Source organism: Oncorhynchus kisutch, linkage group LG7 (genome assembly GCF_002021735.2).
Source record: "Oncorhynchus kisutch isolate 150728-3 linkage group LG7, Okis_V2, whole genome shotgun sequence".
NCBI lineage: Eukaryota > Metazoa > Chordata > Actinopteri > Salmoniformes > Salmonidae > Oncorhynchus > Oncorhynchus kisutch.
Window position 1 is genome coordinate 10530493 of NC_034180.2, and position 20335 is coordinate 10550827.

The window sequence follows — 20335 nt, forward strand, 5'->3', positions numbered from 1 at the left end:
GGCACCGACCGCATCACAGCTGCCCTAAAATTCCCATGCAGTTTGCATTATTCCAACACCAGCGCTACTAGCAAACACTGACTCATGGAGACCTTTTAAAAGTAATATACAAAAAACAGGTTTATTGTAGTTTCACAGTCACTATTTACTCACGAGACATGACAAACACCGGCAGGGCAAATCAGACTCCTTCTCTTCCATACAGGATGTGCAAGAAGCTTATCGAGGCACGAAGTGGTTGAGTTTGTAGTAGTGGTCAGTATAAAGACAGGGTAAAAAGGTTTTACATAATAAGAAAAAACATAATTGAAAAAAGTACAATCTCAAAATTGGACAAAAAAAAGGTGTAGTGCAATGGGTCATTTTTCAAAATAGGGCAAGTAGAAGAACTTGAAGCCTCGTCTTCCCCGAACCGCACAACTGATGTAAATCACATGGTACACTGAGGGAAAAGGAGAGAAAACAATTACCACACTGTTTTAATCATTTCTGTAGTAAACATATGAAGCCATAGTAATACGCATGTAAACTGTGAAGATTTTATAATGCCTGTGTGTATTTAATCTGCAGATTACTTGTATCAACATTAGGGACCTCTACAGACCATTACAGGATTGTTTAAGTTCACATTCCCACCCACATGCACTGTCCAGACGTTATGATTAAAAAGACAGGAGAAAAGGCTGAAAGACATGTGAAACATGAAATACATTGACAATACAACCAAGTCAAGGTAAAGAGCACTATATACCCCCAGGAATGAAGAGAAGAAATCCAGGGATGAAGAAAATGGCACTTGAGACACCTGTGGGAAACATCAAAGATACCATGTCAAAGCCCACAGTAAAAGACTACCAACAACCAAGAATACAGACATCTTCACTGATATGTGACAACACACCCCACATTCACTGAATCTCTTTCTTACCTGCATCCGGATTCAATTGTATTACGACACCAGTGAAAATGAGAGCTGAGAGAAAGAAAACATGGACATTTAATGAAAAGGCAATATCTCAAGATAACTAACAATAGATATGAGAACACAAGAGGAATTATTCCGAGACAAAGTTCAGTGCCATGAATACATTACAATGGCTGACAATGGGTGGTAAAAAACAAGACATGTCTATAAAATATAAACCGCCGTACACAAAGTAAATGTTAGACTGCAGTGTTTCCCAACCCATTCCTGGGCTGTGTGCACATTTTTTTCCCCTAGCCTAGTAATAACACACAGGATTCAATGTATCAGCAAGCCTTCGGTTAGTTGAATCAAGTGTGTTAGTGCCAGGCTGGTACAAAAATTACTACTTGCGCGTTCCCCCAGGAATGGATTGGTGAAAAACACTGTTGGAAGAGAATCACGGGAGATGTTTTTTTCTTTCAGCAGAGATGGTGTGACTTACCAACTCCAGTGACGAGGAGAAGGAATGAGGAGAGGACCACTCTTCGGTTCTTCTTTACCAGAGGGTGAGACGTCCACCTGAGAAAAACATCAGGGTTTTCGTCAGTCATTGTGGGTGTTTGGGAGTGTGTGTGAAAACATCCTTGATCTTATGTAATATTGTGGGCATGGTTCAGTGTAATGCATTCTTGTGAATGACTATTTGTGTGTGTGTGTGTTTGTGTGCGTAGTCAATTACCCGCAGCAGTGTGCAGAGAGCTGGGTGACAGAACTCAAAGTGCTGAACGACCACTGGGAGCTGCAGTAAGACAGAGTCGCAGGATCACTGAGGGGGAAAAACATTGAAAGTTGAACATCTTTATTGATATCATAGAAAATAAGGAACACACATTTACATTTGAGGGTGCCATTCTCATCTAGGTAATGCCAGATGCAATCACAACACGCCAATGAAGACCAACCTGATTTTGAAGAAGTTATTGAAAGAGGAATTGCCACTGCTGCCCAAGACATCTTCATTTTCCAGATTCTGTGCGAGCAGAGAGAAAGAGAAAAATGTTAGGTCACCACCACACAACATCACTCCCTGATATCACTTCTATGTATGTGTGTATGATGGGGCATCACCTGGTACTTCAGACTGCTGCTGTGGTCGGGGGAGCCAGCCACAGCGGAGGGCGAGTGAGTCTGGGGTTTGGCAAAGGAGAGGGTACCGAACGTCATCTCTCCCCCCTCTCTGTCTTTCTCTCTGCCCTTCCATCCTTCCTTGTCTCCATCAGACACCCCTTCATCCTCTCCCTCCAGCACAAACGCGTCATCGATGCTGAACTTCGTTTCCATAGCTGGTGTTTTCCAATACTCTCACACCTTGCCGCTGCTTTGGTTGATATACACTGTGGGTTGAGGGGGAAATTTAGCAAACAATGGAAATAAAATCAAATGTACAAAAGCAGATTTTCTATCCAAGGGCCATATATGTGGATGTCAACATAGGGCTCTGAACTAGGCTAAACTAATAGCTATAGTTAAGTGGGCTATAGTTAAGCTAATAGTTAAGTGGACTCGTCTTGTGTTAGCAGTTCGACATGTGTGAAATCGATATCATACAGCCAGCCTTTGGGTTAATGATTAACCACATTGAAGCTTAGGCTGCATGTCGTTTTCCAACAAAGAAAATTCGGCAAAGATATTTCTTAGATTTTTTTTCCTTTCGTAGTTGTAACATTCATCTGAATGAAACAGATCTTGCGAAAATCTTTGATAAACCAAATTGTTTACAACTCCATCTCCACTGTACCCTCTCACCCTGCGACTTGCAAACGCGTCTTTCGTAGAGAAGGACATTAAGCTGCATAACGTTACTTGTAACGTTACTTGTAACGTTATCCGGTTGAAACACGTTAGCTAAGTGGTAGAAACAACATAAACAAAGAACGTTGCTAACTAATAAACACAAATGCGTTTACGTCGTTAACGTACATTATTATCTGAAGCTCTTTATGAGATAATTATTGGAAACATTTAAAATCAACTTTTAAATAGCTACTTTAGCTGTTATGTCTACATGGTTTGGTTGCACTGCTCCGCTAACGGCAAGTCAATTATATAAGGAATAAACTTACTCTCTTTTTCAGGCGATTTGAGTTCAATTTCACGTTTCCATGTGCATGTTCACATAATTACATTATTTGCTGTAAGCCTTTGTTTGTAATATGTCATACTAATCAATACTGACTGCAAAAGCTTCCCAAAACTTTAGACTTTCCTTATGCATCCGGTTTCCGATTGGACATGACTGAGTGAAACGTATTCGGATTCTAATACGCCCAAATGAAAAGGCTCTACTAATCGATCGCTGCCTTGCAATCTCGATTTATCATGTACTAAATAAGGCAAAACAAAGTATTATCCATAAAATAACACGAATGTTCATTTTCATTCGTTCATGTTATGTTTATAGCATAACAACAAGCGGCACACAGAAATATTATATTGATGCATATTTGTAAAAAGTTGACCTTATCAATGTTAATCAAGATGAATACACATAACTATTAAAAAATACAAAGATAAACTATACTGAACAGAAATATAAATGCAACATGCAATAATTTCAAAGATTTACAGTTACAGTTCACATAAGGAAATCAGTCAATTTAAATAAATACATTTTGCCCTAAGATCGAATTGTACTACACCTGCTCCGACGCTCGTCGGATGTGGCAGGGCATGCACACTATTACAGACTACAAAGGGAAGAACTGCCAAGAGCTGCCCAGTGACACGAGCCTACCAGACAAGCTAAATTACTTCTATGCTCGAGGCAAGTAACACTGAAACATGCATGAGAGCATCAGCTGTTCCGGATGACTGTGTAATCACGCTCTCCGCAGCCAATGTGAGTAGAACTTTAAACAGGTCAACATTCACAAGGCCCCTGGGCCAGACAGATTACCAGGATGTTTACTCCAAGCATGCGCTGACCAACTGGCATGGGTCTTCACTGACATTTTCAACTTCTCCCTGTCCGAGTCTGTAATACCAACATGTTTCAAGCAGACCACCATAGTCCCTGTGCCCAAGAACACTAAGGTAAGCTGGCTAAATGACTACCGACCCGAAGCACTCACATCTGTAGCCGTGAACGCTTTGAAAGGCTGGTCATGGCTCACATCAACACCATTATCCCAGAAACACTAGACCCACTCCAATTTGCATACCGCACCAACACATGATGATGCAATCTCTAGATGATGCAATCTCTATTGCACTCCACATTGCCCTTTCCCACCTGGACAAAAGGAACACCTATGTGAGAACGCTATTCATTGACTACAGCTCAGCGTTCAACACCATAGTGCCCTCAAAGCTCATCACTAAGTTAAGGACCCTGGGACTAAACACCTCCGTCTGCAAATGGATCCTGGACTTCCTGACGGGCCGCCTCCAGGTGGTAAAAGTAGGTAACAACACACCCACCACGCTAATCCTCAACACGGGGCCCCCTCAGGGGTGCGTGCTCAGTCCCCTCCTGTACTCCCTTTTCACTCAAGACTGCACGGCCACGGCCAGACAAAACCTATTCCCCCTCAGGAGACTGAAAAGATTTGGCATGGGATCTCAGATCCTCAAACGGTTCTACAGCTGCATCATCAAGAACATCCTGATGGGTTGCATCACTGTCTGGTATGTCAACTGCTCGTCCTCCTACCGCAAGGCACTACAGAGGGTAGTGCATACGGCCCAGTACATCACCGGGGTCAAGCTTCCTGTTCGGACCTCTATACCAGGCGGTGTCAGAGGAAGGCCCTAAAAATTGTCAAAGACTCCAGCCACCCCAGACTGTTCCCTCTGCTACTGCAAGGCAAGTGGTAACAGAGCGCCAAGTCCATTAAGCTTCTTAACAGCTTCTACCCCCAAGCCATAAGACTCTTAATCAGCTAATCAAATGGCTAACCAGACATTTGCATTGCCCCTCCCCCCCGCTGCTGCTACTCACTGTTATTATCTTTGCATAGTCACTTTAATAACTCTACCTACATGTACATAATTACCTCAAAGTCGGTGCCCATTGACTCTGTACTGGTACCCCCTGTATATAGCCCCGCTATTGTTATTTACTGCTGCTCTTTAATTATTTGTTATTCTTACGTATCTTTAACTTTTTTTCCAGGTATTTTCTTAAAACTGCATTGTTGGTTAAGAGCTTGTCACCGATACCCTAAAAAAAGGTAGGGGCATGGATCAGTATCTGGTGTGGCCTCATGCATCTCCTTTGCATAGAGTTGATCAGGCTGTTGATTGTGGCCTGTGGAATGTTGTTCCACTCGTCTTCAATGGCTGTGCGAAGTTTCTGCATGTTGGCGGGAACACACTGTTGTACGTGTCTATCCAGAGCATCCCACACATACTCAACGGGTGACATGAATATGCAGGCCATGGAAGAACTAGCTAGTTAATCTATACATTTAATTTTCAGCTTCCAGGAATAGTGTACAGATCCTTGCGACATGGGGCTATGCATTATCATGCTGAAACATCAGGTGATGGCGGCAGATGAATGGCACGACAATGGGCCTCAGGATCTCGTATCATGCAGTTGTATTAGTTGTCTGTAGCTTATGCCTGCTCATATATTCCCTAACAGCTCTGGTGGACATTCCTGCAGTCAGAATGCCAGTTACACACTCCCTCAAAACTTGAGACATCTTTGGCATTGTGTTGTGTGACAAAACTGCACATTCTAGAGTATCCTTTTATTGTTCCCAGCACAAGGTGCACCTGCGCAATGATTATGCTGTTTAATCAGCTTCTAGATATGCCACACCTGTCAGGTAGATGGATTATCTTGGCAAAGGAGAAATGCTCTCTAACAGGGATGTAAACAAATTTGTGCACAACATTTGAGAGAAATAAGCCTCTGAGTATTGAACATTTCATTTTATATTATTTCAGCTTATTTTAACTTTTTTTCCCGGTATTTTCTTAAAACTGCATTGTTGGTTAAGAGCTTGTAAGTAAGCATTTCACTGTACACCTGTTGTATTCTGAGTATGTGACAAATAACATTTGATTTTATATGATCTATGAATTTCAGTTTACATATTGCGTTTCTATTTTTGTTCAGTGTATTATGGGAGCTTTTGCCAAATAACCATGTGATTTTCAGTAAATCAGCCCGTACAAAGTGCAAACACACAAGACCACTAATCAAACAATAAACAGATAAGTCATTATTTTTGGTGAGAGTAGGGAAGAGAAGGACACACACATACTGAACGCACGCAGTAGGACCAGTTATATATATTTTCCAGTTGAGAAAATATATCATCATCTTACTCAGACTATTTCTGATGCTGTAATATTTGCAAGTGACCTGCAGTGTGAGTAAACTTTTTCGATGCCTTTCTAAAGACCTACCAATAACTCAATCATGATAGGCCTACTGTCATAGGGATATCGTGGTTAGTTACTCTAGATATAATATTGCTGATATTGTTTGCCTATGTTGTTATAACGGCAAATGCCATGTCTAATATTTTGATTGTTCCACTGAGATATAGAGCATGAGTGAATGACCAATCGGATTAGGAAAGAGACATGAATATGTGCCAAACTAGTCTTGTTTTTTTGTTCTATTGATTTTTTCATTCCCACTGCCCCTTTGCCCGCTGTGTCCCGCCATCCCTTCCTACCTCTTCTCTCCCCCTCTTATCTTTCTTCATCTTCCCTAGATGGGGATTTCAGTCCTATCGTGTGTCTCCCTCCTGCTTGTCTTTGAGGTAACCACAAAGGGCCAGTTTCCTGGAGAAAGATTAAGAACACTCCTGGACTGAAAAGCATGCTGAACGGAGAATCTCTGTTGAAAATGCTTTTTAGTCCCGGGTCCGTTGTCTGCATTTACAAAGAGTAGGATTGCTGTTCGGCTTTAGCTTTTAGATCATAATGAATATGATAATATGGACAGGGCAGACCTGACGCTAGATCAGCACTCCTACTCTAAGACACTTTTTGAATAAGGGCCCAGGAGTGTAGGCGTAAATCTGGTTCTGGGAAACGGGCCCATTTTGTTTTGTAATATCAAACCCTGGTTTTTAGGACAAATGCTAATGTGGCACAGAGACACTTCATGTACCTTACTGCCTCAACCTTCTTGTTTGGTTGTCCATCTCTGTCTCTCTATCCAGCTTTTCTCTTCTTCCGTTGGGGTCCTGCAAAGTGTACCTGGCTCCACCCTGGTCTTCCCATGTCTCCCTGGCCAAAACCAAAAAAGCTTTGCTGGGGCTAAGATCACCTGGAAATACAACGACTCCCTGGTTCCCGACTACCCAGAATCCTCAAAGCAACTCAAGGCCTCCAAGGATGGCTTCTATCTGGAAATCTCTCCCGTCAGTGTAGCCAACGAGGGGGAATATGAATGTGTGATCAAGCAGAATGATATGGAGTGGCAAAAAGTGCACATAGTCCAGGTTGATGGTGAGGACACATACTGTCACCTCCTATTTTCATCACAACTGCCTGTGACGTGATGTAGGCCTTTCTTGAAATAGACACTCCACCTTATTTAAAAATATATATATTTTTAAATCATGTCACAAGTTAAAACTCAATCACTGGTTCACTTTTCATTATTTGTACAGTGTGCCTACCTTTTTACACTTAGTAATTCATCTTCAAGTCTATGTTGAGAAGAGAAATAGAACAACAACTCTAGCAGAATGTCATGTCTTGGCTATCATTAATGTTACAACGATTGTTTTATCAAATCGATTAACTAATTATTACAATGATTAAATGAATCCTGTAACAATTTACTCGTTACCAATCTTGGGGCACCACGGAAGAAGTTTATTTAACGAGTTACCGTTTTCCGAATTAACTCTCAAAGATATAAAGATCTCTTACATTTCAGTCATCAATCAGTCATTAATTAATTGTTACCTTCTACCAGGTCTCATTCTGAATGTCGCAAAATCCTTGGATATCTGCACGAACCCTAGCATAAATGATGAATCAGAGCTACAGTGGGGCAAAAAAGTATTTAGTCAGCCACCAATTGTGCAAGTTCGCCTACTTAAAAAGATGAGAGAGGCCTGTAATTTTCATCATAGGTACACTTCAACTATGACAGACAAAATGAGAGAATGAATTTATTTGCAAATTATGGTGGAAAATAAGTATTTGGTCAATAACAAAAGTTTATCTCAATACTTTGTTATATACCCTTTGTTGGCAATGACAGAGGTCAAACGTTTTCTGTAAGTCTTCACAAGGTTTTCACACACTGTTGCTGGTATTTTGGCCCATTCCTCCATGCAGATCTCCTCTAGAGCAGTGATGTTTTGGGGCTGTTGCTGGGCAACACGGACTTTCAACTCCCTCCAAAGATTTTCTATGGGGTTGAGATCTGGAGACTGGCTAGGCCACTCCAGGACCATGAAATGCTTCTTACGAAGCCACTCCTTCGTTGCCCGGGTGGTGTGTTTGGGATCATTGTCATGCTGAAAGACCCAGCCACGTTTCATCTTCAATGCCCTTGCTGATGGAAGGAGGTTTTCACTCAAAATCTCACGATACATGGCCCCATTCATTCTTTCCTTTACACGGATCAGTCGTCCTGGTCCCTTTGCAGAAAAACAGCCCCAAAGCATGATGTTTCCACCCCCATGATTCACAGTTTGGATGCAATTCAGCATTCTTTGTCCTCCAAACACGACGAGTTGAGTTTTTACCAAAAAGTTATATTTTGGTTTCATCTGACCATATGACATTCTCCCAATCTTCTTCTGGATCATCCAAAAGTTCTCTCTGGAAAACTTCAGACGGGCCTGGACATGTACTGGCTTTAAGCAGGGGGACACGTCTGGCACTGCAGGATTTGAGTCCCTGGCGGCGTAGTGTGTTACTGATGGTAGGATTTGTTACTTTGGTCCCAGCTCTCTGCAGGTCATTCACTAGGTCCCCCCATGTGGTTCTGGGATTTTTGCTCACCGTTCTTGTGATCATTTTGACCCCACGGGGTGAGATCTTGTGTGGAGCCCCAGATCGAGGGAGATTATCAGTGGTCTTGTATGTCTTCCATTTCCTAATAATTGCTCCCACAGTTGATTTCTTCAAACCAAGCTGCTTACCTATTGCAGATTCAGTCTTCCCTAGCCTGGTGCAGGTCTCAATTTTTTTTTCTGGTAGCTCTTTGGTCTTGGCCATAGTGGAGTTTGGAGTGTGACTGTTTGAGGTTGTGGACAGGTGTCTTTTATACTGATAACAAGTTCAAACAGGTGCCATTAATACAGGTAACGAGTGGAGGACAGAGGAGCCTCTTTTAAAGAAGAAGTTACAGGTCTGAGAGAGCCAGAAATCTTGCTTGTTCGTAGGTGACCAAATATTTATTTTCCACCATAATTTGCAAATAAATTCATAAAAAAATCCTACAATGTGATTTTCTGGATTGTTTTCTCTCATTTTGTCTGTCATAGTTGAAGTGTACCTATGATGAAAATTACAGGCCTCTCTCATCTTTTTAAGTGGGAGAACTTGCACAATTGGTGGCTGACTAAATACTTTTTTGCCCCAGTGTATATACAAATTGTCTTAATTATTTATTTACTAACTAACTAACTAAGCACACAGAAATACATAAACATAAACAGAATAGCTTACACATTGATTACTACATAAAGCAATGAAAGGTCCCAAGGGTAATAAACCGATATGACGGCTTGCTACACAAAATGAAAAGGGAGGGGCATGTAAGAAAGAGCGGGAGAAAAGACAAAGGACTTCACTATCATACGTACAGCTGATAACTACGCTCATGGAAATGCTAATACTTTGCACATGAATGGCGGTTCATTCGAAAATAATTGCAATGTACATATTTACAATTGTATGCCTTTGTTGTCTCTCTGTTGAAATTGCCGGTCCATTTTCTGGAGAGTCAGTTGACAGAAAGTCTCTGGTTGTCCACCAGAGGTCACCATGTCCTTTGCAGTCGTAGCTTGTCCAGCGGCTCGGTTCCTTAGAACAGGGTGGTGAGAGGAAATTGTTCTTTGTCTCTTGTCTTCGGTCGAGTTCCCTAGACTGTTTTTACACATACAGCTGCAGACTGTGAATGTGTAGTCTTTAGTTTTGTAGATTTCTGAACCATTTGTAATGTATTCAGCTGGCGCGGCACATAGCTGGTCTATAGAGTCTAACCATTTGTGTGGTTCTCGTAATGTCTGGACATGTAGAGATTTTCTTCTTCTCTGATGAACGTTTCAGAGTTTCTAGCCATTCCGTACCTTTCAGCTCATGCTGTCGGTCTCGCTGGCCTAACGTACATTTTGTCACGAGTCCTATTTAAGCACTCTGGGAAAAAGGGGCGTTCCCTCATTTTGTCGTAATGTCTGTGCTCATGTGGGTGTGGTCACTGACTGGACTTCATATGAAAAACAAGGCTAACATCACATCTTCTCACAAATAGTTTCATATTTAATCATATAAGTTCTCCCAACATTTGGGTGTGACCCTGACAACTGGGAAATATATACATTCAAAGATACAGTTAGGTTGTTATACTGTCCTTTATCAGATCCCAAAACACAACTGATCTGACATAATTGCTCTTTAAATACCACGGACCATTCCAACTCTTTGGATTACAGAAATATTGTTTCATTCCCCACTTTTGGATAATGGCGTTTTGATGAAGAGAGGAGAGAGAGGGGGGGGGGCGCAATCTGGCACCTATGATCCTCACCTTAAAGGGCAGGTCATGACAAGAGGGTTTACATCAAAATGAATAAGGCATTCAGTCGATTTAAACATACAGCCCCAGAACTTCAGTGTATTCATAGATTGTAATTCTTAAAAACTGGAGAAATATGGGGCAATTCTTTTGTTGCAGTTTAGCAAACTCTACAGGTCAGCAAACATTGCATGCATTTTGAGGTTGGCTCCAGAAATGATTTCTACTGTTGTGCTGTCTTTCTGTCTTCCATCTTGCTCTCTCCCTCCAGTGTCCAGCAGCTACATTCTCAAAGTAATCGAAGGGTCCACTGTGAATTTACCTTGTGATCGCCCACCATCCAGCAAAGACCCGGTCCATTGGTACAGATATGATAAAGGAATGACGAACGGCACACGGAAGCAGTTGAATCCTGCAGAGACTGGAGAAATGGTGGAGGGTGACAGACTAGAATGGCTTTATGGCCCCCTTGAAAAAGATATGACAATCACACTTAATGAGGTCAAAATGGAGGATGCCGGCATGTACTACTGTGAGACAGCTGAGGAGGGCAGAGACAGCAGAAACTTTAATACAATTGAGCTAATTGTGGAAGGTACGTTTAGCTAACCTTCTTCTTCCATTACACTCTCAAACCTTTGCATATATATACACCTTTGTTAATAAATTTGTGTAATTCGCAAATGTAACATCAATTGGTTCCAAATAGCCATAATGCCCAAATGTTAGACTCTCACCTGCAATGTTCAAGACACTGTCACGCTTTTGATTTGTTGAAATTCGAATCTTCGTTTGCTTTAGCTGCGCCCACCGTTCTTCCTTACTCCTGCGTTGGGTTCATGACCCCCTGGGAATCGTGTCAGGACGAGACCAGCAGGTCGTGGGAGGCCATGCTAGGAGAATCCCTCAATGAGTTCTCCATGAAGCTTTATGCCCACCTCAGCCAATCACAGCCCATGAAAAACCTGCTCTTCTCTCCAATCAGCATCAGTGGGGTGTTAACCCACCTGTTACTAGGTAAGAAAGAGAGGGTGGGGTTTCTTTAAAATTGAACATGGGGAGAGGTTGTCCAACTGCACTCATACTCTAGACCTCAGTTATTTTGAAAATAAAGCAACACTTGATATCAACTCTCACTGAATGATTGATGCATGGAAGGCCAAATAAAATACATACTGTTTCACCCTCTCTCTCTCTCTCATTAGGGGCTCGTGGCAAGACAAGGAGAGACATGGAGACGGCTCTCTGTCTGTCTCACGACTTCTTCTGTGTTCATTCCGAGATGAAGAAACTGAAGCTGAAACTTCAGGACACACTGAAGATGGCCTCCCAGATCTACTACAACCCCAGTACTACCAGAGCACAATTAGTACTCATGATAATTATAGCTTGTTCTCCACATATCATTTTGAATTCTCGTCGTATATTGTCAATTTAATCATGAGTCGCCATCCCCCCTTAACTCACTGTCTGTCTGTCTGACCGTCCGTCCATCCGTCTGTCCACCTCTCTGACATTCCCTCTCTCTCCCCCCTCAGATATGAAAGTGAGTGAGTCCTTTACCAACCAATCCATGCAGTTCTACGATGCGGATCCAGTCAAATTGACCAATAGCAGTGAGGTAAACGTGGAAATGATCAACAGTTGGGTTGCAAAGCAGACAAATAATAAAATCAAAGAGCTGGTCGACTCTGTTCCCGCCCACACCGAACTGCTACTCCTCAATGCTGTGTATTTCAATGGTCAGTATCATGTGTGTGTGTTTGTGCATGTGTGTGATCCAAGTAAGCTCTTGGTAAAGCACCGATGCTCAATCTATCTGATAGGATATAGTCTATTTTAGCAGATATGGAGTATATGGATTATAATAATATCTGTTTCAGGTCAATGGAAGATGAAATTTGATGCAAAATCCAAAACGTTTCCATTTGTGAAACTGAATGGTGATACTGTGAAGGTGCCTGTCCTCTACAGTGCCAAATACAAATTGGCTGTGCAATATGTCCCGGCAGTGAAGGCACAGGTAACCATTTTGATTACACACACCCACACTTACATGCACAGATACACTGTAAGCAATCACACACAATCTACGGAACGTTCTAACCTTGTCAATCACCCATAGGTGGCGATGTTCCCTCTCTCTGGTGCAAGTAGCTTGTTCATCTTGCTCCCGCCCACTACCAAGCTCACAGACCTGCAATTGGTGGAGGGGAAGATGACGGACAGGGCAGTGAGCCAGATGGTGGAGCAGATGAATCAGGTGTCTCCCCAGGCCACCGAGGTCACTCTGCCCAAAATCAAACTGGACATCCGGACCGAGATGAACACCCTGCTCAGGAAGATAGGTCTGTCTGTATGCGTGTCTATCTGTCTGTCTTATAGCTTACCTGCTGCCTGACTGTTCGAATTATAAGACTGTGCATTTTGTTGTAGCCACCTGATTCAACTAACCACCAAGCCCTTGATTAGTTGAACCAGATGTTTTTGCTTGGCTACAACAAAAATGTCTTCATCCAGGAGCAGCAATGGATTTCACCGGGTCGTTCTAAATCAACCTAAAACAACAACTCTGGCATTTCTTGATTTGCCTCTCTCACTTCTCTCCCTCCCTTTCTTCTACCTCCCTCTACCTTCTGCCCTTCTCCGCTCTCCTTCTCCATATCTCCCTCCTCTTACTCCCACACCTCTTCCTTCCCTTAGGTTTGTCGGAGCTGTTCGACAGCGCCAACCTGTGTGGCCTCTACTCTGACAACGAGTTGCTCCTGACGGAAGCCCGCCACCGGGCCTTCCTCTCCCTGACGGAGGAAGGTGTGGAGGCTGGGGCGGCCACTTCCCTCTCCTTCTCCCGCTCCTTCTCTTCCTTCTCAGCCCTCAGGCCCTTCCTGATGATACTGTGGAGCGACCAGGCCAAGGTCCCACTGTTCGTGGGCCGAGTGACCGAGCCGTGAGAGAAGGAGGAAGAGAGAGGGAGAGAGGGTAGCATGCATATAGAAAAAAGCCATGTTTGCAAAAGAAAAGGACAACTTCCTTCTATGAAGTTACATGTTCATTGTAACTTCGTAGAATGACTGTCAAAGTGTTTTAAAAGAAATACTCGGGAGGGCTTGCTATAGGTTGTCACAAAATGCATGACTTATCAAATAATAAAAGTTGACATCTCTCCACATGTGGTATGGACATCTTTTTGGACGAATGTGCTATTTAAATCACTCTTCAGTTTATTTTTTTTAAAGTAGTTCCACAAACTCACCACAGGATGTCAATCACATCGTATGTTCCACATAGAGATAGCCATTACGTCAGTGAGTACACAGGGATGCTGTAACAATAGTCCTCCCGCTCCGCCCTGTCTCCCCATTCCCCGACGCTAAAGGTTTTAAAGCAACTGCGGACCGAGTAAAGCGTTAAATTGAGCATCTTACCCTGAATTATCCCTTCTTTTTTTTTTTTACAAACAAAAATTACAAACCAACAAGTACACATCAGCGATGATAGCTCAAACATATTTGATTGATGATACCATGTCAATGATGTCAACCCTAAAGAAATTGCCATTGATCAATGTTAGTCACAATGTTAGTTACATGTGCATATATATGACAATCGTTACACATGCAATTCTTTATTAGAATGTTATGATGCATATGGTTTGTTTATGTCACATGATGAACAAAGTCGAGTTGGCTTTGACCGACAATAAGTAAAAGGCAGAGATACAGAGAATCTGAGTGAAAATAAACCAATCAGATCACCTGGACAAGATAATAAATATCTCCAAGTCCAAGCCTGGCTTCACATGATAAGGAATATCCCGGAGAGGGAAGTACATACATACTAAGTAACTTGTGGAATAGACACCGGCTGGGATGCAGTTTTAACCAATCAGCATTCAGGATTAGACCCACCCATTGTATACATACTCAGTATTGCGTACAAAAAAAACCCATGAATGCATCTTTGACAACATATCACAGAGTGACATCGGAGATGTTTATCAATTGATTATCAACTTCACTGTTGTTGCTGCGTGTGGAGAGGATTTCTGTGTCGTCATTGGTGTGCATAGAGAAGAACAGATTCCGCCCTCTCCACTCCACCACCATCTTTGTCAAGGTCTCTCAACGTGTGTTCTTGGTGACCGCAAAAGACCAGATGAGCTGAACTTCTCACTCGTGGTCTCAGAGTTCAGTCCCTAGCTTTGATGATCCACGATCCGTGTCACATTTGACCTCGAGCCATGTTGAACCATTTTTTTTTTTGCTATCCGTCATGATGCCCTCATTCACACTTTTGTCCAAGTACAGAATTACGAACAGAGAGATCCCAGACAACGATTAGAAAGTAAGAAAAAGTCCAGGAGACTGTTGACTGACTGAGATGTCTAATTCACACTACACGGGCTGACGCAAACCATACTGTGCTGGCCTGGGTAATTTTCTTTTCACATTGTCCTTTTTTCATTCAAACAACTACAGTAGATGAGTTACCAGGCCAGTGCAGTACAGCTTGGCTTGACTTGGCTGTGTTTGGCTCAGTAGTGTGAACAGGGTAATAGTGTGCTTTAGTGGACCAACGTTGGAACTATAAGGTGTCCAAACTGTAGCCAGGGGCCACAGGATTGGGCCTCTGTCCTTAGGGTGGTTAACCCCTCGAGGTCTGTCTCTGGTAAAGGAATCCATGGTGAGAGGTCACTGTCTACATTTATGGCAGTGTTTTTTTTTTGTTGCAAGGGAGGGTGGGGGAGAGGGGTGTCCATGAGTGTGTTCAGATTCAGTGCATGAACACACACACACACACAGACATGTACACAACGCACAAACACACACACTTGCAAGCATGCACACACACACACAAACGTTGTGTCGGTATCCTTTGATCCTGCAGGTATTTTAGTCCATGATTGTCCACACAGTCCAGTGGTCAAGCCTCTGGGAGGGATTGTTGCCATGCTGAGTATAACTCATCACAGCCAATCTCTCTTTCCTCTTGGGAAATCCATCACAAGGCGGGGGGAGGGAGGGGGGGGGGGGGGTCTCTGTTGTCCATCCCCGGGAACTCTGTTGTCCAACCAACCCATAGTAGTTTTTTAAGCTCCATGGTAGTCCTCTCTCAGAAAAACAGCCTGGGTAGTCTCTCTCGCATAGTTTCCCAAACTCCTAGACCGAGACACTACTAGACCTAGACACTTGTAGACCTAGAACTAGACACTTCTAGACCTAAACTCCCAGACCTAGACACTCCTAGACCTAGACACTTCTTGAATTCCCCATCTTAGACATTGATCAAATGTCAAATTAACCTATTCCTTTGGCTATAGATGGAGTTTTTGCCATATTTTTCACACAAATAGTTTTTTTCTTATTTTTTCTCCAAGATGGAACATTTGAATGTCTAAAAGAGACTCACCGAAATTGAAAAAAATCCTGTCATTTATAAATAAAATCTTACCGTAAGGGCGCAGAGAACTAGAAGGAAACTCTCCTTGAGAGCTACTGGGATGTTCATGCTTTTATTCCAGGCCAGCATGAACACACCCGATGACACTTATTGTCGTCCAGACTGCATTAGGCTGGAGCTGGAGCAAAAGCCTGCACACCCAATAATTGTTATTTGATAACCTCTGATAACCCCTCTTTAGAGTAGGGGGCTATAGTTTGTTTGAGACTGCCGCAGAAATCTCTCTGTGCTCTCTGGCTTTCAATTCACTAAAATTCAAAGGTCAAAGGGCACAGAGCAGGGGTCAGAGAATAATTCAGACTGAGGGTTATCTTGTGTGACTGTCACCAAGGAAAATTGACTCACTGGACTGCCAGCCATACTGTTGCACATGTGACAGGACATCAGTTTGTTAGACCATGGGGACAGGGAACATAGGGAACATCCAGGGAACATAGGAGTGAGTCTCGTACTGTAGGAGTGAGTCTCGTCTCTTTTGTTCTGTCTTTCTTCACAGCTCCATGCTTCAGGGTTCACGGATGGAGACATTTGGAGAAGGACGTGACACGCTTACAGTCAAACCCACATGCACACTGAAACGCACGTCCACACACACTCACATTTGTATGCAAAATGTATGCACACACAACAACTCACTCACACACAAAGACACATACTCATACACACAGGAGGATATGGGGAGATACAGACACCCACTGTCATCACGTACAGACATCGGACAAGTACACAGTGACAGTACAGTCAGACGGAACCTTTTGTGCTTCAACGCTATGGTGTGCCAGTTTTCATCAGAGCGACAACCACCATAATAAAAAATCTATAGCAGGTGACTTATCCAACTTGTCCTCATCACTTGGGTACTTTGTGAAGTAAATCAGGGATGCAGAGGAGGGTAAACACATGCTAATGCTTTTAACGCACCTTGGTGAATACTGTTTTCACAACTATTACGCTAAATTAGCACTAGCACTGTTAGCGCTGTTAGTACTGTTAGCATTGCTAGTGCTGTTAGTACTTTTAGCGCTGTTAGTACTGTTAGCATTGTTAGCGCTGTTGGTACAGTTAATGCTAGAACTGAGTCATGGGTAACTGCATACGTGGAGTGTGTCTGAAAGTGGACATGAAGTGGAAAAGAAGTGGTTGGATCAACACAAGTAGGTTAGTGGAAAGTGAATCAGCTAATTAGGCAGATTTGTTGGCGCTAAAGATCGCTTTGCATGGCTGATTGGGCCGCACGAGGAGTGTATAAGCCAGTAAGAATGACTAGTGCACCGTTACTGTTGTATCGAGGTGTCTGCCAACCTGAGGGCGCTTCCCACTAGGCAGCTGTATCAGCTGTGTCGCCAGCAGTAGCTAACACGGCCATTTTTTGCCCTCTCATTATTTTTATTTCAAGTAGGATGGCAACCTACACAATACATAACAAATATTGCTAACTATCTCGGTGTCACATTGATACGGTCTACTCAATAGGGAGGGCATGAACGGCAACAACACCGGGACACAGTGTCCTTTGCTTCCGCTCGCTAAGCACTTTTGTCCCACAAAGGTGTGGGAAGTAGTTACTTATTGTAGCCAAGATCAGGGTGACAGTCACAGTAAGCACACAGATACAACACATACAAGCAACAGTACACCCGTCATCAGTACTTTTAATGAATAAAAAAAAAAAGTTGTCAGTTTTATTCACTGAAAACATACAATTCTTTGTAGCGGTAAAATACAATTTGGACTCATCTTCTGGCTTCAAAACTGAAGTCCAAGCAACGAAGAAACGAGAGAAAAAACAACAACACCGCTCAGTCAAAACCGTCTAACCAATAACAGAGCGCTGATGTCACACCCATCGCTGTCGATCCACCCACTTTATTCGCCACGGCCACTTTCAGAGACACACCAAGTATGCAGTCGCCCACACGTCCTAGAACTGTTAGAGCAGTTAGCATTAGCGTTGCTAGATGCCAATCATCTCTTACCCACCTTTTTCAACTACATCCCTGGTAGAAACAACCTGGCGATTACAACGTTCGTAACAAGACCTTGTTGGGCAATGGGCCCACAGGCGCTCACAGACTGTTCCAGTGTTGGAGTTAGAGTGCAAGTAAGAGGTTCTACACTGTTCATGTACATTTGAATGGCTGAAATGCAAGTGACGTCACAATATTGAGGGCTAAGGTCAAATTGGTTGGCACTTTCACGTTAAACATTTCAATGAGGGACATTTTCACAAATGTATTTACTTAGAAAAAAGCTCAATTGGGATAATTACCCACTATTATTATTTCTATTATAATTAATATTGTTATTATTATATCATTATTATCCATCTCATTATTGCATGTTTTATCACTATTATTACTTTGTTACTTTATTGTTTTGTTCTTTCTTCACCATTCATTGATTATCATTTAATAATTGCGATAAAGTGTGTGTGTGTCAGTCACTGCGGGGGGGGCTCTGGAGGGGCTCCTTGCTGCGTGAGGGCGTGCCAGTACTCGACTTTCTTGCCGATGTGTTTGAGACACTCAAACCAATGTTTCAGCCTCACCCCCTTGGCATTTATGCCCAGTTCAACTCCACCTGTGAGAGAGGGAGGTAGAAGGTGGAAGGGAGAGAGAGAGAGAGAGAGACACACGCAGACAGACCCGCAGAGGGACACACAGGGAGACACACAAGGAGGGAGAGAAAAGCAAGAAAAAGGGGAGAGATTAAGAAAAGGGGGGGGTGATAAATATCGATTAATTGACAGATAGGAAAGGAGAGAGAGAGAGATGAGGAGAGAAAGAGAGTCATCCCTGGGAGGGTCATCTGACAGATAGTGGTTTTCCTAGCTGTGATTGCATAGTTGATGGAGTGTGAAGTTTTAAACACAGTATTTTGCAGACGCCGGCTTTCACAACACCTCAAACACTCTCAATAGCTCATCTGTGGCCCCACTAAGCCTTGGCATTAAACTCAGATACAGTGAGAGGTGTGGGGGAGGTTAATACTGTTCCCTTACGTAACTCACACTCCCTTGGGACCAGACAGACACATATCAAGACAGACACACGCAGTCCTCACAAGTATAAAAATACAAACACACACACATCTCACTGGGCACAGGCGTCAATTCAATATCTATTCCACGTCAATTCAATATCTATTCCACGTTGGTTCAATGTCATTTCAAACACAGACACACACACACACACACAGTTGTACACACACACACACACATGACCTGTTTGCTGAGTTTTTCTAGGCCACTCACGTACCCCCCTAATGACATTCCAATCCCATCTCTCCTTTCCCTTCCCTGACACCCCCCCCCCCCTCCACACACATGCACATATTGCGATACCGTGTTCCCTGAGCCCGGAGGGGTGTGGGTGACAAACGGAGGGTGACAGTGTGACGCGGCGTGGGACGTGAGAAAGAAGGGTGAGAGAGAAACACTAACGGATGGGATGAGATGGATGAGGGAGGACCTGGCGGGGGCCGTCCCACTCCCTCTCTCTCTTTTCCTCCTCTTCTATTCCTCCCCTTCTCCTCCCTCCTCGACACCTCTGTCTTTGTGCGAAACGAGAGGTCCAGTCCGCACATCACTCCCACAAATCAGGGTGGGGACACTGCTACTCTCGCTCCGTCTCTCCTCCTATCTCTCTTCCTTCCATGATTACTCTATTTCTTTCTTTCATTTTTCCATCCCTTCTCCCTTGTCTTCTTCTTCCATCATTCTTCCTGACCTTTACAGAGAGTATTTGACACCTCATTTGTTTCTCCCTCTGCTCTATCCTCTGCTCTCTTTTCCCCCCTCTTGGTCTCTCCCCCCTTTCTCTTTCCCCCCTTCCTCCTGTCTCTCCCGGTATCACAGGCCTTTTCTGCAGTGCTAACAGGTCTACGCCGTCGTGCATGTTGGCCATTACACCACAATGATAACAGTCAACAGTCTTAATAACAGACCAGTGTGTCAGAGCGATGGGCATTTCCCCCTACTCTTCTGACGTGGGTAATAACTCACAAACATTATGGCCCCAGCTCGAGAGAGAGGGAGAGAAAGAGAAATGGAGAGAGAGAGAGAGAGAAAAAAGCATGAGAGAGAGATGGAGGGAGAGAGAGATGACATGAGGGGGTGAGAGAGAGAGAGAGAGAGAGAGAGAGAGAGAGAGAGAGAGAGAGAGAGAGGGGGCATGAGGGAGAGGTTGAGTGTGCGTGTGAAAGAGAGAGCAGGCCTGGGATAAATAGAAAGTGTGAGT

At 43.3% G+C, this 20335-nt stretch overlaps 3 protein-coding genes across 5 annotated transcripts in view; 1 reads left to right on the forward strand and 2 right to left on the reverse strand.

The window, feature by feature from the left end:
- Positions 1-93: 93 nt before the first annotated feature.
- On the reverse strand, positions 94-3218 carry LOC109893854 (transmembrane protein 134). Of its 2 annotated transcripts, none has more exons than XM_020487056.2 (8): positions 3031-3218; positions 2036-2301; positions 1870-1937; positions 1647-1733; positions 1410-1486; positions 929-973; positions 752-805; positions 94-442 (listed from the first exon to the last, which is right to left on the reverse strand). In XM_020487056.2, exons 2-8 carry the CDS (start codon positions 2246-2248, stop codon positions 360-362), a joined length of 627 nt encoding a protein of 208 aa, XP_020342645.1. In that variant the 5' UTR covers positions 2249-2301; positions 3031-3218; the 3' UTR covers positions 94-359. The 2 variants fall into 2 exon arrangements, with proteins under 2 accessions (XP_020342645.1, XP_031684341.1); XM_031828481.1 differs by lacking the exon at positions 3031-3218 and adding an exon at positions 2714-2796.
- Positions 3219-6125: 2907 nt separating this feature from the next.
- Positions 6126-13804, forward strand: LOC109894181 (plasma protease C1 inhibitor). 2 transcript variants are annotated; one of them, XM_020487452.2, is made up of 10 exons: positions 6126-6291; positions 6643-6690; positions 7096-7384; positions 10909-11232; positions 11439-11654; positions 11843-11986; positions 12176-12379; positions 12521-12660; positions 12763-12985; positions 13341-13804. In XM_020487452.2, exons 2-10 carry the CDS (start codon positions 6643-6645, stop codon positions 13586-13588), a joined length of 1836 nt encoding a protein of 611 aa, XP_020343041.1. In that variant the 5' UTR covers positions 6126-6291; the 3' UTR covers positions 13589-13804. The 2 variants fall into 2 exon arrangements, with proteins under 2 accessions (XP_020343041.1, XP_031684342.1); XM_031828482.1 differs by having other exon boundaries at positions 6154-6291; positions 6643-7384; positions 13341-13800.
- LOC109894783 (double C2-like domain-containing protein beta) overlaps positions 13652-20335 on the reverse strand; it is a 45655-nt gene continuing 38971 nt past the window's right edge. The window contains exon 11 of the mRNA XM_031828483.1: positions 13652-18677. Coding sequence (XP_031684343.1) covers positions 18538-18677 — 140 coding nt within the window. The 3' untranslated portion in view covers positions 13652-18537. The remainder of the gene's footprint in view (positions 18678-20335) is intronic.

Excerpts from the sequence above, each read along its gene's own strand:
- LOC109893854 (XM_020487056.2), bottom strand. The coding sequence starts at position 2,248 with ATGGAAACGAAGTTCAGCATCGATGACGCGTTTGTGCTGGAGGGAGAG. Across the intron at positions 1,938-2,035 it reads GCAGCAGTCTGAAGTACCAG|AATCTGGAAAATGAAGATGT; the intron begins GTGATGCCCCAT and ends CTGCTCGCACAG. Across the intron at positions 974-1,409 it reads TCTCCTCGTCACTGGAGTTG|CTCTCATTTTCACTGGTGTC; the intron begins GTAAGTCACACC and ends TCTTTCTCTCAG.
- LOC109894181 (XM_031828482.1), top strand. The coding sequence starts at position 7,012 with ATGCTAATGTGGCACAGAGACACTTCATGTACCTTACTGCCTCAACCT. Across the intron at positions 11,655-11,842 it reads GTTAACCCACCTGTTACTAG|GGGCTCGTGGCAAGACAAGG; the intron begins GTAAGAAAGAGA and ends CTCTCTCATTAG. Across the intron at positions 12,986-13,340 it reads CACCCTGCTCAGGAAGATAG|GTTTGTCGGAGCTGTTCGAC; the intron begins GTCTGTCTGTAT and ends TCCTTCCCTTAG.